The 17,221-nt window shown below is 22.9% G+C and overlaps 2 protein-coding genes across 2 annotated transcripts in view; both read right to left on the reverse strand.

The window, feature by feature from the left end:
* Positions 1-2,386: 2,386 nt before the first annotated feature.
* LOC128955480 (uncharacterized) lies at positions 2,387-3,850 on the reverse strand. Its single transcript, XM_054301155.1, has 2 exons — positions 3,551-3,850; positions 2,387-3,101 (listed from the first exon to the last, which is right to left on the reverse strand). The coding sequence occupies exons 1-2, from the start codon at positions 3,827-3,829 to the stop codon at positions 2,430-2,432; spliced, it is 951 nt and encodes a 316-aa protein (XP_054157130.1). The 5' UTR covers positions 3,830-3,850; the 3' UTR covers positions 2,387-2,429.
* Positions 3,851-7,599: 3,749 nt separating this feature from the next.
* The window catches only part of LOC128955632 (disintegrin and metalloproteinase domain-containing protein 10-like), a 35,509-nt gene continuing 25,887 nt past the window's right edge, over positions 7,600-17,221 (reverse strand). The window contains exons 10-13 of the mRNA XM_054301306.1: positions 15,767-15,848; positions 13,626-13,753; positions 12,578-12,827; positions 7,600-8,356 (exon numbers count right to left, since the gene is read on the reverse strand). Of these exons, the coding sequence (XP_054157281.1) occupies positions 7,700-8,356; positions 12,578-12,827; positions 13,626-13,753; positions 15,767-15,848 (1,117 nt within the window). The 3' untranslated portion in view covers positions 7,600-7,699. The remainder of the gene's footprint in view (positions 8,357-12,577; positions 12,828-13,625; positions 13,754-15,766; positions 15,849-17,221) is intronic.

Below are 17,221 nucleotides of genomic sequence, written 5' to 3' on the forward strand. Positions count from 1 at the left end.
AATCGTTGTCTCAAACATTAGCTGTAATTAGTTAAATAAAACTAAAGTAAAAACAAATTTATGGCCACATTTTGTTGTGATTGAATACTATACATACAAAAAAATTTTTTATCATTGTTTACTGTATTTAGACTAAAATATTTATAACACATAATCAAATTTTCTGATAGATTTTATTTAAAAAAAAAAATACAATTTATTTTTTAAAAAATTGTTTTACATATTTCCGTATATAATAGAAAGCCCTTTGGGTGACAATGAAATCAAATTTCAATTTGACGTCAAATATTATAATAAATGTTTTCCAATATTATAAAAATAACAACAACAACAAAATTATGTTATTTTGAAAATTTCCGAAAAATAGTAAATATTATTTTCATTTATTTTTTTTTAAATTAATAATTTTATTAACAAATCTGTGAAATATTTTTATACATAATTAATTATATTAATAATAATATTGACAATTCATATACAGTAAGAAATGTTTATTTATATGTGTGGGTGCAATAAACCCGACAGTCATTTATAATAAATATATTCACCAGTATATGTAAATTATATATATATTAATATATATATATTGATGCCAAATATACCAATAATTATATCAAATATTTAATATATACAGTACAATGAAATGTGTGTATTGAACAAAAATTGTAACAAAAAATAACATATCATAAATACATGAAAAATATTTTGATTTTTCATATCTAACTTCAAAAAAAAATCTCTTATATAATAACTATTCAATATATTTTTTTGCTACTACTATTATATTATTTATATTTTTTATATGTACAGTATATATATATATATATATTATAAGTTATATATACTGTTGTATTTAAACTTTAAATCGTAGACTATATACCGAAAGCTAAGTAACAAAATTTACTTTTTTTTTATATTTCAATATAATAGTAATACAACAAAAATTCATGTTTTTATATGACTTTTATATTTTCTTTTGAGTTAACATAAAATAACTTATATTTATATATATATATATTTAGTTGTTGATGTTTTTGAAAATTTCATACTTAAAAGTGTATAGTATTTTTCAATGAACACTAACAACAAAAATATACATCACTCACATTGTTGTCAATAAATAGTATAATACATCACAACAACAACAAAAGTTTTTACTGATAAACGCCATATACGATACAGTAGTGTTTATATACTATATGATATATGTATACAATATAATAGTTGTTTAGATATTGAATTTTATATTTTAGTTTAGAAACTTTTGCTGAATATACAATATTTTATTTTTAATATGATTTTATTTTTGAAATATTTATTATTTTTTAAAATTCAATTGTATACAATTAATACATTATAATATATTTAAATGTTTAAAACAGTAAATAACGTACAATATTATAGATATGTAATTTTTTTATCAATGTTTATAAATAATAAAATAAATCATCATAGTTATTATAATAAATTTGTAATATTTAAAATAATATATTAAATAAATTTAAATATTTAATAGTTTAGCTATGATAACATTATTTGTTTATTATAAATATTAATTATAGATATTATTTTTTATAAATAAATGTACTTGAAAATTTTGTACTTAAAATTATATTATATAAATTTATAATAATTTAATTAATAATAATTAAATGTATTTTTTCTTTAAAAAAAAGTTAATGTGATTTTTAAAGTAGTCATTTAAAAATTTTTTTATCTAAAGGATATAATTTTTAAAATGACTCAAAATTAACACTTTTTTAAAAAAAAATTAAATTAGTTTTCTATGCAATTCACTCGTCAGTACTAAACATATTACAGAATTTTCAAATAAACGGAAACAATATAAACGTTTATCAAAAAAAATAATAATAAAATGAAATGAAAATTTAGTTAAAATTCTTGTCTTTTGTCGTTATTGTTCATTGAATTTACTAAAAAAAGTTTATATATTTCATATATTTTATATAAATTTACAGTATATTCAGTGTATATCTTAGAAATTCAATATATACTATGCCTTCCGACACAATGACATCTAAACATTTGAAATGACAATTACATATCAGTGCTGATCACAAATGAATTAATGTCATAAAAAACAATAACACATCACAACTATAGTGAAAAAAGAAAGGATACCATAAAAGTGGTGTCCCTTTTCATGTACTCAATAATGCAGAGTAAATGTTATATATATTTATAAGTGATATATAAATATCTAAAAGAATTGACAGAATAGTGTCATTCAATTTATTTTTATTTATAGTTTTGACTGTTCATTCAATTTGTTTCTCTCTCTCTCTCTCTCTCTCTCTCTCTCTCTCTCTCTCTCTCTCTCTCTCTCTCTCTCTCACACACACACACACACACACACACACACACACACACATCATATTAGATGTCAAACAACGGCTATATATTTTTTGTTACCCACTCTCGTAAATGCCAGAAGTGGCCGGCCTTTTGTTGGTCGGTGTCATTAGTAACTGTCTTTTAGGACTTCCTAAGCCATTGGATATGCATTCAACTGTTGTTGTTGTTGTCGCTGTTGACATCCTTTCATTTACATCATGTGATGGCAAATGTTTTGCATTTTTTTGTTGAAGATATTTCTTGACAATAACGCCAACACGACTGGTACTCGCTGTGCCATTCAAACCATCTAACTGTCCACTAATAGTGGTATTGTTATCTCCAATCTTTGTATTGTTATTATTGATGAGAAACCGGATTTCGGGCATCTTTTCCACTAAAAAATTAGTAAAACCAAAAAATGAAAGACCGCTGACTATTGCAATCAATGCTGATATATAGGCCAACAGCTGTCCAAAAGTAATTAACGGTATGTGTGTCTCAACAATAGTGCCAAAGGACTCATCCAAACGAATTTTGACGACAACCCGCTTATCAATACCGGTGTCGACACTGTTGTCTTTCCCTACCATCCATTCATCGCCTAAAGTCAATAATTTGTCGACTTTTCTCACACATGTGTATCGTATCGATTGACAATTATTAGGACAGTTGTCTGTTGTCAGACACATACCGATGTCTTTGGAAATTATGTCATAACAGCTATCAGTTCTCATACTTGAATCCTAATATGATATTTTAATAATGCGATTATCAAGAAATAATTATCAGAAATATTAATAACAATAATAGCAAAACTATTAACCAAAAAATTATATTATATTTTTGCTATGCATTTACTGTACAATAAACTACAGTACTATAAAAATAATAAAATATCCTATTTAGACATATAAATATTATTGAATATTATATATTACTAGAAAATAATAATAATAATACAAAATATTTTCATAAATAAAAGACATAATGTTTGACTTTTACTATAGAGTTAGTGTACTGTATAGTCATTTTAATAAATAACTTTTGTTTTGTTTAAACTTTTTATTTTTACTTTAATTTATTATAATGCCTCAAAATTTTTTATTGGCTATAAGTTATTATAAATATCAATTGTTATTATAGTAAAATTTATTTTTTTTAAATAATAAATAAAAAATAAATGATTACATACTCTTAAAGTACAGACAGTCGGCTCAGATGCGTTCAATAGCATCACTGTATTAGTCAAATGTATTGGAAGGCACCGGCATTTGTCACGGTATAAGCCGATCACACAGTTATCAATGCACTGGTGTCTCGATTGGATACCATTTCCCCATTTGCCGTACCAATGACATGAAGTTTTGTACGGTTTTTCGAGTAATTTGGAAACAATTCGGTTAACAGTAAACTCGTATCGATGTCCGGCCATAAGCTCCTGGCGTTCGTTGTGATGACTATTGCCGAGCATTTTCTGGTGATGTATAACCAAAGTTGTTTCATTGGCAACAAATCCATAGCTCAGATATCTGTCATAATTGATGTCAAACTCCAGGCTTACAATCTCTGATAAGTCGTTAAGATTTTTTACGCCATCGCCTAATGAATAGTCTCCTTTAAAAAAAATATTTTCAAATATGATATTTTAAACTCTGAATATAAAAATAATTATTTTATTAATTAATAATAGTATTATAAATATTAAGTTACAACTTATAGATAGATAGATAAACTTAAATAATTGACAGTATATTAATATCATTTTATATAAATAAGACTAATATTATTTAGTTTATTTAAAATTTTACAGTTTGTTATAAGTTATAATTTTTTAATAAACTAAATTGTATTAAAAATGTAAAATGTTTTGTTTGCTTGATTTTCTAAAATTTTTTATATTCAAAAATACAATACAATATTTAGATACTAATATTTTACTATTCAATAAATGATAATTTCTAAAATATAAGTTTTTAAATATTTTAAAACTGATTTTTCACATATGTTTTATATAAAATACAATAATTATTTACTGTAACTAATTATAGCTAAAAATAATACTAAAGTAAATAAAACACAGACTTACCAATAAAATGTCTATTATTAGCTAATTGACTAAAATATGTAAAACATTTTGTTTTACTATTTGAATAGCTTTCGATTGGTTTAACCACATCTCTGCATTGCATACCTGTTCCCAATTTATTTGTATAAATTAATTGATCCATATTTGATAATCTATTAATATTACTGTTATCTTTTAGTGGCCAATAATTTAGTGTACAATTAAATACATCCGACTCTTGGATCGTGAGCTGAGTCCACACCATTGAGTCCAATGTTTTATCCAAATATTCTGTAAGAATATTCTGTTGTTTGGTTTGGTCTTCATTTGGCGTTTCATTTAATTTTTGTTGTAATTCTGGATACTTTTGAATCAATTTTTGTTTATCAATAATTGTCGGCAAACATATCGTAAACGATGGCAACTCATTATACTCCCGGAGCTCATAGTGGACGCTGAGCACCGTTTGATACGAATGATATAATTTGATTAAACCAATTGCTTCGTACATTATATAGACAGCCGGCAAACCAATTAACACCAGTTTGACTGTTAAGATAATTATTTTTGTAAACTCATGGTCAGTGACCTCTCTTTCCAAACTACCTGACCTATTGTCAGCACTATTATTATTATCGCCGCCAAAACATACAACAGACACCTCTTTACTGCCATTTGATTGATCCATATGTTCAGACAACACAAACACACCTAAAATTAATCAATTGCACCGACAATATGTTACCCAACAAAATGATAACTGATTGCATATATAGATATTGTAGTTTAACAATGTCTGGGAGTTTGACTTTTATAGACACACATAACCTCAACAAAACAGACAACACTTAAACACAGAAAAAAGACAACAAAAGTTTATTATATCTAAAAATAATGTATTTTTTGGTCGATTATTTCTAATAGAGATCTATTATATCCAGTTTGTTATCAATACTATTTTAGTTAATAATTAATAAGTTTATTATCGTAGATATTGTTTTGAAATTATTTTTATTTTGTTTTCTCCTACGCTATAGATATTAATATTATAGATAGTGGCGTAACATATTGTCTATCAATGTTGGTATCTTAGTATACGATATAATAAATTTTAGTTGAAATTATCATATATATAGAAAATATACGCTAATGTCAATCAAATGGATACTACACTACACTATAATTATTTAACAGTCCTTATCAGTGATCAACAAATTGACATATCATTGTGTTGTGGTTACGATGAACTTTATGTTACCACTGATAGCTATTATAGTTATTTTTTACATTATATATATATTAATATTACATATATATATTATTTAAAGTATATATATATTTATTGTTTAGTAAATAATTAATATATTTAAAATGATAGTATTTATATTTAATAGATATATTATAAATTACCAGAAAAAAAATTATTTTTAGTAGTTTTTATTTAATATTTGTTAATAAATATTTTAATAAAAAGTCAATTAAATGTTATAAATGTAACTATTATATTATTTCTATTTATAAATAAAATATTTTAAATATGAGTACTTGTTATTTAATATTTTAAAATTTAGATTTAGAGAAATAAAACATTTTGAAAATATATTATTTATTCAAATTTTTTATTTTTATTGTAATTTTAACTGTATTGGATTATTAGATTATTTAATTATAAATTTTTTTATGTTTCATCAAAAATTATTTATTATTTAAATTAGTTTTAAAATATCATTTGATTTTTTTATTACATTTTTTTTAAATAAAATTAGTTTTTACATTAAATAGTTTATATTTCTATTAATACTACAATAACTTTTAAACACACATTATTGCAATACACTGTCACCGGGCAGTGAAACTGACATCTCTGGCTTATATAGTTGACTACATTATTAATATACAATAAATGTATTAAAATTTATCATGTATTTTATACAGTTTTAAAATATGCAAATTCAAATTAATATATTTTTTAAAAAAAATTATAGATTTATAAACTTTAATTATAAATAATAATTTATTTAAAAGATATAATGAATACTAAATAATTTTAATAATAATTAAACACAAAATAATACTAATTAATTTAATAAATTTTGATTAATACAAATAGTTAGCCTTACATTCTAATAAAATATTTTTATTTTATTTTATAAATAATAAAAACACATTAGTTTTGACATAAAGTTTAAATTAAATTTGTTATTAATGTAAACTAATTTTAATTTATAAATCAATAGATGGCGCAAACTATACAATATTATCACAATCTACTAAACGTATAACTTAACAGTAAATAATTTCATAGGAAATAATTGAATTTTAAATAAAAACAAAAATTTAAGTTTTATCATGCACAATTAGTACATTCAAAATTATTATTTTTGTAATTATATCTTCAACAAACTTTAAAAAATTTTCGTTATCTGAAATCTATATATGCGTTTGTCTGTCTTTATGTCTGAACATTTTATTTTTGAATTTTTTTTATATTTTTTGACTTTGTATTCATAGATAGAACATTAAAAATACAATTTTTATTAAGTATTTAATTTGTCAAAGTTCGTTCTGGCAATGCTATCTCAATTTATTTTATTCTGTAAAACAATATTACGAGCAAATTATTTATTTAGTAATAAATGAAAATTTTATTTAAAGATAATTTAATATATTTATTTAATCAAAAAAAATTACAGTTTGTAAATATCATTGTTTAACATATGGTATATGAGTTATATCACAATATAATTATAATTAAATTGTAAACATTAATAATAAAAACATAAATTATACAGTAATTTATACAAATTGATTATAATTTGATTATTTTTAAGAATAATTAAAATAAAATAAAAATAACAATATTTAATTACAATAATTAATCTAATAAATAATAAATTATTAAATTAAAAAAATTTAAATTATAATTAAAAAGTTGTACAATAATGATAAATAATAATAATAAGTGATTACAAAAATATAAGGAATTGGCATTAATTAATACTAATTGGAAATATTTTTTACAATAAATACAAATAATTAAAACAAATACAATTAATGCCAAACAATTTTTTGATGATTTATTTTATATAACATTTTAAGCATCAAATACAATGACATCAGATATAAATAAATATATATATATATATTAAATATTATATATACTGTATATAGGCTTCAAATAAATTGTTGATAATAATTGTTAATAATGTATAATAATTTACATAAGCAATTGATAGATAAATTGTCGATGTTTTTTATACATCAAAACTTTAATTGTCAAACCCAACCGTTCCCCGTATAGCCTGTCATCGATGAGCTACCGTTTCCAGTAGTAAAATCCATTTGATTCATATGAGACAGTGAACTACTCGAACGACTCATACAATGATGATCGCTGGCGGCATACATGTGCTGTCGGTTAGACATATGATGACCAGCAGCTGGACTGCCATAGTATGGATGTTGCTGTATATGCTGTTGTTGTTGATAATGTAATTTTTGTTGTTGTTGTTGTTGTTGCTGCTGCTGCTGTTGGTGATGATGATGATGACTACCGGGAAACATATGGTCTGGTTTATGGTGTTGTTGTTGATGCTGTTTCTGTTGATGTTGTTGTTGTTGATGATAGGCCAGACTAGTCTTGACCAGATTGCCCTGATTTTGGACATGAAGTGCACTTCGCGATAAGTGACCATTGATTGATGATAGTGGCTGTTGTTGAGCGCTTAACGGACAGCTCATGTCACAGTCGTCCAGTATTGTCGTCGTATCGATTGGTGGCCCAGTATTTGTACCGGTGCTGGTGGTGGCCGTACCGACAGTGCGCTTGTGTTTGGCAGCTGAGGTTTCAGCTATCATATCGGTGTCCATCAGATCGTGTGTCTTAATTGACAAATCCACTGATCGACGGCCAAACGCTTTGATCAAAACGGCCTAACAGTTCAAATATGAGGACAGTTAGATAATATTAATAATGTAAAAATACAGTAAATAAATATTTTGAATAACTCAATAAATGGTAAAATGCTAATAATTTTTCTATTATTATAAATTTTGTTTAATTTTGTTATGATTATTATTAGTTATAAATAATAATAATAATTAATATTATTATATATTACATTATTATTATTATTATATAAAACTGTATAGACTAAAATGAAATAGTTTAAATAAATTGTAAATTATATATATATATATATATATATAAAGTTATATAATTGTATTTTTAAGTTTAATAAAAAAAACGTAAAAAGTTCGAGAAAATCATTTTCGTGTTTTTGGTTTTTTTGTTATCATTTTTTTGTTGTAATTTTTTGTATATATATATATAAATCCCAATTGAGTTGATACTAAAACGTGACGTCCACTATTTTTTTTACTGATCTACCCTTTAGTTTTATTATTTTATTTTGCACTATAATATATCCAGTATATTAATGTTTCACTTTTAGTAATCAATTATTATAAATAATAAAACAATGATTTTTTTTGTTGATACAAATTATATAATATATATATAATCTATAATATTTCATATTTTTATAAAAAATAATTTTAAATTAATAATTTATCTAAGTTAATCATTCTAAGAAATTTTGTACAATAAAATAACATTGAAAACTTAACAAATGTATAAAATTAAAAAATAATAATAAAAGTTTACAATGTTATGGTGAGTAAATGTTTTAGCTTGATTTTTCATTTGATTTTTCATTTTTACGTTAATTTCAATTTGACTTTCAATAGTTAATAATTTTTTTTTGATCATCAAATCTATTTTGTATAACATTAAACTGCATTATTGAATATTATTATAAATAAGTTTTTATTTGTTTCAAAACACAAAAGAAAATCTCATTTTGATTTATCGATTTTCATCCATTTCTTTATATATATATATATATATATATATATATATATATATATATATATATATATATATAAATATATATGTGTCGATGCCTTTTATATTCAACTTATACCCTCTTTTATCTATTTGATACCTTCGCTTAACACACAAAGTCCTATCCATTTGACTAGTCTTTCATCAAATAATAGCACAAAAAAATGATAAAAAAGAAAAGAAAGTTAAGAGTCTAATACAAGGGATGACTAAAAATGTGAGCCAAAAGTCCTTACATTTCTCCTATTTCTCGTTGTTATCTATAATACACATATAATATATATATATGTCGTTGCAAACCATTATAATATCATATCGTAAAAGAAAAACGAAATATATATATAACATAGAAAAAAAATAATATGAAACACAAAATTATACATATTTTTTGCTCTCTTATATTTCAATTCATTGCTATTACTTTCACAATTTTTTTTCTCTCTCTCTCTCTCTCCTAGTAATGTGTGTCAACCCATTTGTTATATGACTTTTAGCATTGAGAGCATCAAAATAGACGACCATTACTATTACTATTATTATTATTATAGTTCTTAACTTAAAAAAAGAAAGAAAAATATATATTATAAAAGAATATAATATAATATAAAGAATATTCTTTAAATGTGAATATATATATATATATATTTCGTTGAAAATTATATTTAATTTTTATTATATTATAGTATATTTACTGAAAAATAGGGAAAATGTTTTTTTGACTAAAAAAATACTAAGTATGTAATTTACACAAAATTTTGCATTCAATAAAATAATATATCATATAACACTTTTTATAACGCCAAATAATAATAATAATAACAATAGAAATATATAGCTAAAATGTATTCCTAACTCTAAAAGCCAATATAATTATATTTTTTATAATCAAAAATATATCGATAGTATAAAAAATAAAATGAAAAATATATTTATGTCTATTTAAATTGCACACAAAAAACAGTAGCTTTTTTTAGGTCAATTCCTTTACACACAAAAGTAGTGGTAGAGTAGTAGTAGTAGTAGTAGTAGTAGTAGTAGTAGTAGTAGTAGTAGTAGTAGTAGTCGAAGCACACGAAAAATGCTTATATTATATATATATTTGAGTAAAAATGAAAAATGCATTAATAATCCCGACATCTGTTTTAAGTAATATATATTTCTTTTGGCGTCAATAATATATTATACTCGCACTTCATTCACCCACTCCATCACTATTCACCCGCTTTTCTTGTATAATATAAATGTCACTGTAATAGGCATATACTGTACTGATAGAAGAATATATGTATAATAAGGGTAAGCATAAAATAAGAGGAAATTTACATTCAATCTTATGTTAGGGTTGTTTGACACAACTAAATGCAAAAGCATTTAATAATATTAGAAATTATTATTATTTAATTTTTTTTGTGTGGATATATTTAATATATGCCTTAAAATATCTAATATATATCATATTTTTTTAGCAAAAATGTTATATTATATTAGTTATATAAAGCTAATACCATATGCTTTTAGTGTTCATATTTTTCTCTCAAAGGTATTTTGCAACAATTACCAGTCCATACATATAATTCAGTAGTACTACATATCAGAGCACTGGTAGTTCAAAAATGAAAGAAAAAAAAGAGAGAGAAATTGATGAATTTCAATATAATATATATACATATATTTTTGCACTATTTTTATAAAGTATAGTGTATATGAAAAAAAAATTTACATTATATTACATTTGCATTCATGTAAAACATTTCAAATCCCAATAGTTATTCAAAGTTTTGTTTATATATATATATATTATTTTGTTTTTGTTATGTTATTTTGCAATTGTTTTTTTATGTAACACATATATTTCAAAACGTGATTATAGATAAATATATCTTTATATATATATATATATATATATTTGTTGTTGTTGCACAATTTAATACCATTTATAAGACATAAAAATTTGTTTTATATATATAAATGTATATTGAAAAAAAATATTTATCAAAAAAAATCCAATGAATAAAAATGTAACCTTATTTTTTCAAATACTATAGGGATTCGGATAATATACCGTATAAATATATATATATAAAGCATATATGAATTATTATAATTTTCTATATGTTTCATGTTATATATATATATGTGCAAATTGTAAGTCATAAAACATAAGTATAAGTTATACTGGCATAACCATAATAAGAGAGTGGGTAGGGGTGACTATTTGAATAAATGAGAAAACCGGCAGTTTATTTTATATTAAGTCATAAAATATTATCACTATATATATACTATATATACTGTATATCTATCTATCTATCCTTCTTTTTCTCTCATTGTTGCAATTTTCTCTTATTTTTGTTGTCATAAATAGATATAAATTTCAATATATATATACAGTATATACAGTATATAACATATATACTACTGTATATTGTATACACTATACAGTAAGCATTTGATGGTTAATATTGTGTGAAAAACGAGAGTAAAAATAATCGATAAACGAAATAACTTTTTCTTCATAAAACAATTATATAATATATATATATATAGTGTTGTGTGTATGTGTTGTGTGCCATAATTTATTGGTAGAAATTAATGTAATAAATAACAAGTTATATGTATTCATACAATTTCGGCAACAAAATTGTTTTACATTTTTTTCTGTACGGACACAATAGGATTGTCAATATAATTGAGTTGTGACTAACAAAAAAAAATATAAAACAAAACACACGACAATAATATTGTACTAAAAATATATTGCATTTATTGGTCGTTCACATTCACGAGAGACTACTATTTTTTGGCAAACAATACATTATATATCTAAAAGTCTTTTTTATTAAATGTATTATTTTTTTAGTTGTGTGATATGAGTTTCTCCTAATTCAGCCAAACAATTGAAAGGGACAGGTATTTGATGGCATTAAATATATAAACCATTAGTGTACAGTAAATTGTTGGGTCTATTAGGTTAGTAGTAGTAGTAGTAGTAATGATAGTTAGTGGTAGACAGTAATGAAACAAAAGTGTTATTAAGTGTTATATATTTTTTTCGTTTTGTTTTTCTTGAGAAAGAAAGTTATTAATGAGTTTTGATTTTTTCCTTATGGCTATAAAGTAGTTATGAATGAGAGCTATGATTTCATCGTAGCTATATATATATATATTTACTGTATACTCTACTGTATAAAAATATATATAGATTGCACATGTATTATTTGATAGAGAAGCACAACCAAACCACTTACCACAACAAGTAATGTGATTAGACATAGTATGGCCATATAAAACCACTGTTCATTGAACCATTTCTTCAGGGACGCCATACTCTCATTAGACAATAGTAAGCGCCTTAATGTGGCCAATGGTCCGGACGGGTCTACTTCTCTGCACTTTTGATTGGCATCGCAATAGCCGTTATAGTTATCACATGGTGTACCCGCTTTGGCGTACAGATCGGGCACGTCGTATGGCACGGAATTCCATTCAAATGATGACCTGTCCATTAGATATATGGTTAGTAAAACAATGCAGTCATAACTATACAAACTTTTTCTAGTTTTCATATAACTTTAGGTTAGATTAGCACTATTGGTAAGTAGGATAGGAAGTGGATGACCATCAAAAAAAAAAGAAAAATAATATAAATAAATAAACGTTAAACTGAGTCATCTATAAGATTATATTATAAATGCCAAAAAACAGTAACGATATATAATGATTCTGGAGTGGAGGGGAGATATATATATACAGTATATATATATTGGACTAATTTTTTTCTATGATAACTCCCGGTTCCATAACTTTAATGCATTCATATCCATATGGGAGTCGTTTAACATACATATGATATTTTAGTATTATATATACAATGTATACAATACTCACACACATTCTTAACAGTTATTATCCCTTAGTGTATAATAACTGAGAAATAGTATTTATCATTCATTCTCTCACTTAGTTTTTTTTGTTTATATAGATATATACTGTATATAAATGAAATAATAATATTTTTATCTAATTCACTACAGTATATATACTGTATATATATATATATATATATATATATATATATATATATATATGGTATTTGTTTAAAATATTTATAACAGTGAAAACCAGTGGATAGCAAATAAAGATAGAAAACTACTGTTTCTTAACACTATGTATGTATAAAACAAGAATATTAGTAGTATTTATACATATTTTTTAAAATTCATGTAAATTTAGTATTTTTTTGTAGGGTAAGGGAGAGGGGAACTGTAGTTTAGTTAGTAATAGTTGATGACATACTTGCACGTCGAGTCTTTTGAAGGCAATCGACAGCACAGTTCGCATGATTTGGTTAGTGGATCCTTTGGTCCGCTCCGGCACTGACACGACTCCAGTCCATAAGCCATACATATACTACCAGTGCATTCCTGATGTATAAATTAAATTTTTAATAATAATGATAATAATGTTTTACTTTTTATTTATTTCCATTAATAGTTGAAATAATACATGTTATGAATGTTATGAATAAATTAAATATTTCTTATTTATAATATAATGATATATAAATAAAACACATTCATTTCAATAGTATTTTCATCATAAAATATATTATGATATTTCTATTAATGTAATAATTATCATAAAAACTAAATTATAATTAAAAAATACAATAAAAGTTAGATATTAATAAATGCAATGAAAATGTCTCACGAAACAAATTAAATAATAAATTGCGTTTAAAAAACAAAATAATATTAATTTTTGTCTCTCTTTTTTCCTCTTTTTTGTTTATATCTCTATACACTAACCGGTAATATACCTCAACATAAATGACAATTATATTTAGATTTTACTGAAGCAAAATTGATATTATCATAAACCCAAATCCATATATATATATATATGTATGTATAAGTATAAATAAGTCTTACTATCGCTATATTAAATATTATATTAATCTTAAAATAATCTCTAAAACAGACATATTTTTTTATTACATACATAGTGTACAAAACTGGTATATATATATACAGTACTTAATGGCATTTGTATTGACAACTCAATTGAACGGACCGTAATTATCATGTCATGCAAACTATGGTATATAATACTGTATATATAAAACAATAATATACAAAAACCTAACCACTGATGGCATATATTAAAACCCATATTACACATCAAGTTATGGTTATGTTTATGGATATACTGTATATATATTTATAAAATTATTTTTATATGCTTTTTACTTTATTAGCAGAAAGGTTGTTGTATGGCATATAAAAACTGTCAAAAACACTTCATAGACTCATATTATTGTTAATTCATAAGTTTATGTAGTCTTTTGATTTTTTTCAAAGTGAAATAATCTATTATTAAAAAGTTTATTTACTGTTTATAAAACTTTCATACAATTTAATGCATATATCAAGTATATTATACAGTATAAGCTGTATATTATACAGTATTTGCAGTAAACTATTGTTATATAATACAATACAATATACTTTATTTTTTTTAATATTATATAATATCGTGACTCATGTGTACAAAAACTAATTGTTAGCAAATTGTAATTTACTTTCGATAATTATAAACATGTATTTTTTTATTATTATTTGGCAAACACTTTATTTTGCATTATTATTTAACACATTATATTCAGAAATATTCATTATAAATGTATGTATGTATGTGTATGTGTGCAGCTCCTTAATGACATTATTACTTTAAATACTACTACTACTACTACCAGTGCTACAAATCCATGCAATAGTATTTATTGTTTGGGTGCAAACATTTTTTCACTGAACCGAAACTTTGATTCAAAGTGAGTGAGAGAGAGAGAGAGAGAGAGAGAGAGAGAGAGAGAGAGAGAGAGAGAGAGAGAGAGAATGAGACATAAAAAATATATACAGAATTTTTCAATTAAATTGAATCCAAAGTGCACTCAACTGAGTGCACACATAATGTTTTAGTTTAGTGCTCTTACTATATATATATATAACAGTATGATGTGTAACGTTATGTGTGGACCAATGTTTTAGTAGTAATACTGTAGTAATGAACACATATATTGTACAGAATATTCTTTACTGATTATATAGACATTTCGCTAATACTCTATATATTTATATATTAAGCATTAACTAAACAAAACAAAAAAATATCAAATAAAATAAAATTACAGTAAATTTGCTGTATATATATATTGATATATATATATATATATATATATATATACAGTAATTACTTAATAATAATTAAGAGCACAGACAGACAACACACACACTAACAGTTGTGTGAGACAACTGTATTAATTGAAATAATTACATAATTGTAATTAAAAAATTTGAATCGTGCATACATATACAAAAATTATAGACATAGACATGTAATTATTATTATTATAGACGTCAATAAACTGGATTACTTACCCCCATATAGCAAACGTATTCATCATTGCAAATGGTTTTGTTGGGCTTATTGGTTGATGGAGGGCATTGAGGTCCCTGACCAGTATATATAATAACAACAAAATAGGATCGACAAATAGACATTAAGGAAAATAAGTCATTTATATTCAATGGTCTTATATTTATATATTATATGATATATTTATATGGATAGAAAATATTTTAAATTAGAAATATTTTTGTTGTTGTAAATAAATTCTATATATATATATATATATATATATTTAGCACAAATATGTTTATATGTGTATATGAATGTATGTATGTATGAATTTTTGTGTGCAATAACATAAACAATCATACAGTTTATATATATATATATATATATATATATATATATATATATATATATATATATATATATATATATATAATATTGATGATAAATAAAATTATTATAAGTGATAATAATCCACAAAACTAGTGGCAAAATCATCATAATATGCCAGCCTTTTTTACACACATATCTTTAAGACAACTATTACTACAGTATATATATATATATATTTATTATATATACGGTATGATTCATACATTAATAAATTTATAAACGATGAGTGACTGGTAATGTTCGCATAATTTAATAAAAAAAAATAGTAAGAGTTTTATTCATAATATAGTATACTGTAGTATAATACTATAATTTCGTCATAAAAGTCCTAAATTTATAAATATTTCTTAAAGTTATAAATATATTTGCAATGTCTTATAATATCTTATTATTATATATATTATACAGTATTTTGTTTTGTAAGTTACAACTAAGTAAACTATAATGTATATGTCTCGACATTTTTTATTACCTAATAAAAAAATATTTTACTATTTTATGTTTTATAAATTCATATAATATATTTGTAGTTTATATTCACAAGAAAAAACTTTAACATAATGACATATAATAAATAATAAACATAATAATACTGTATATACACATATAAACTATACATACTGTACATAATGACTATAATTATATTAAGTTATTTATATAAATATTGATGTCTTTATATTTAAGTTATTATATCTATATATTAAATGTTTACCTTTCTTTTTTAAAAAAATACAAAAATTATTTTTTTTATTATAAATAGACTATAAAAATATTAAATTGATTACTTTTATCAGTATTGTATATAAATAATATAGTAAACCTTATTCTATAGCGTTAAATAATAACAATATATAAATATATATACATATATAATAATAATATATAATATATAATGTTTGTATCGATCAAATAAAACAAGTAACATAAAAAAAAGTTAAGTTAACAAAATAGTTTTATAACAACAAAATTGATGTAAAGTTTTGTATTGTATGTCATATTAAAAGTGGGCGCACAATATACAGGAAATGAGTGTATTATATTTGGCATTCAATAAAATGACACTAATTGTGTGTGTGTTATATATA

This window comes from Oppia nitens, unplaced genomic scaffold, assembly GCF_028296485.1.
Source record: "Oppia nitens isolate AA-2021 unplaced genomic scaffold, nextdenovo-longstitch-racon4-pilon3 scaffold2_pilon_pilon_pilon, whole genome shotgun sequence".
Classification (NCBI taxonomy): Eukaryota; Metazoa; Arthropoda; class Arachnida; order Sarcoptiformes; family Oppiidae; genus Oppia; species Oppia nitens.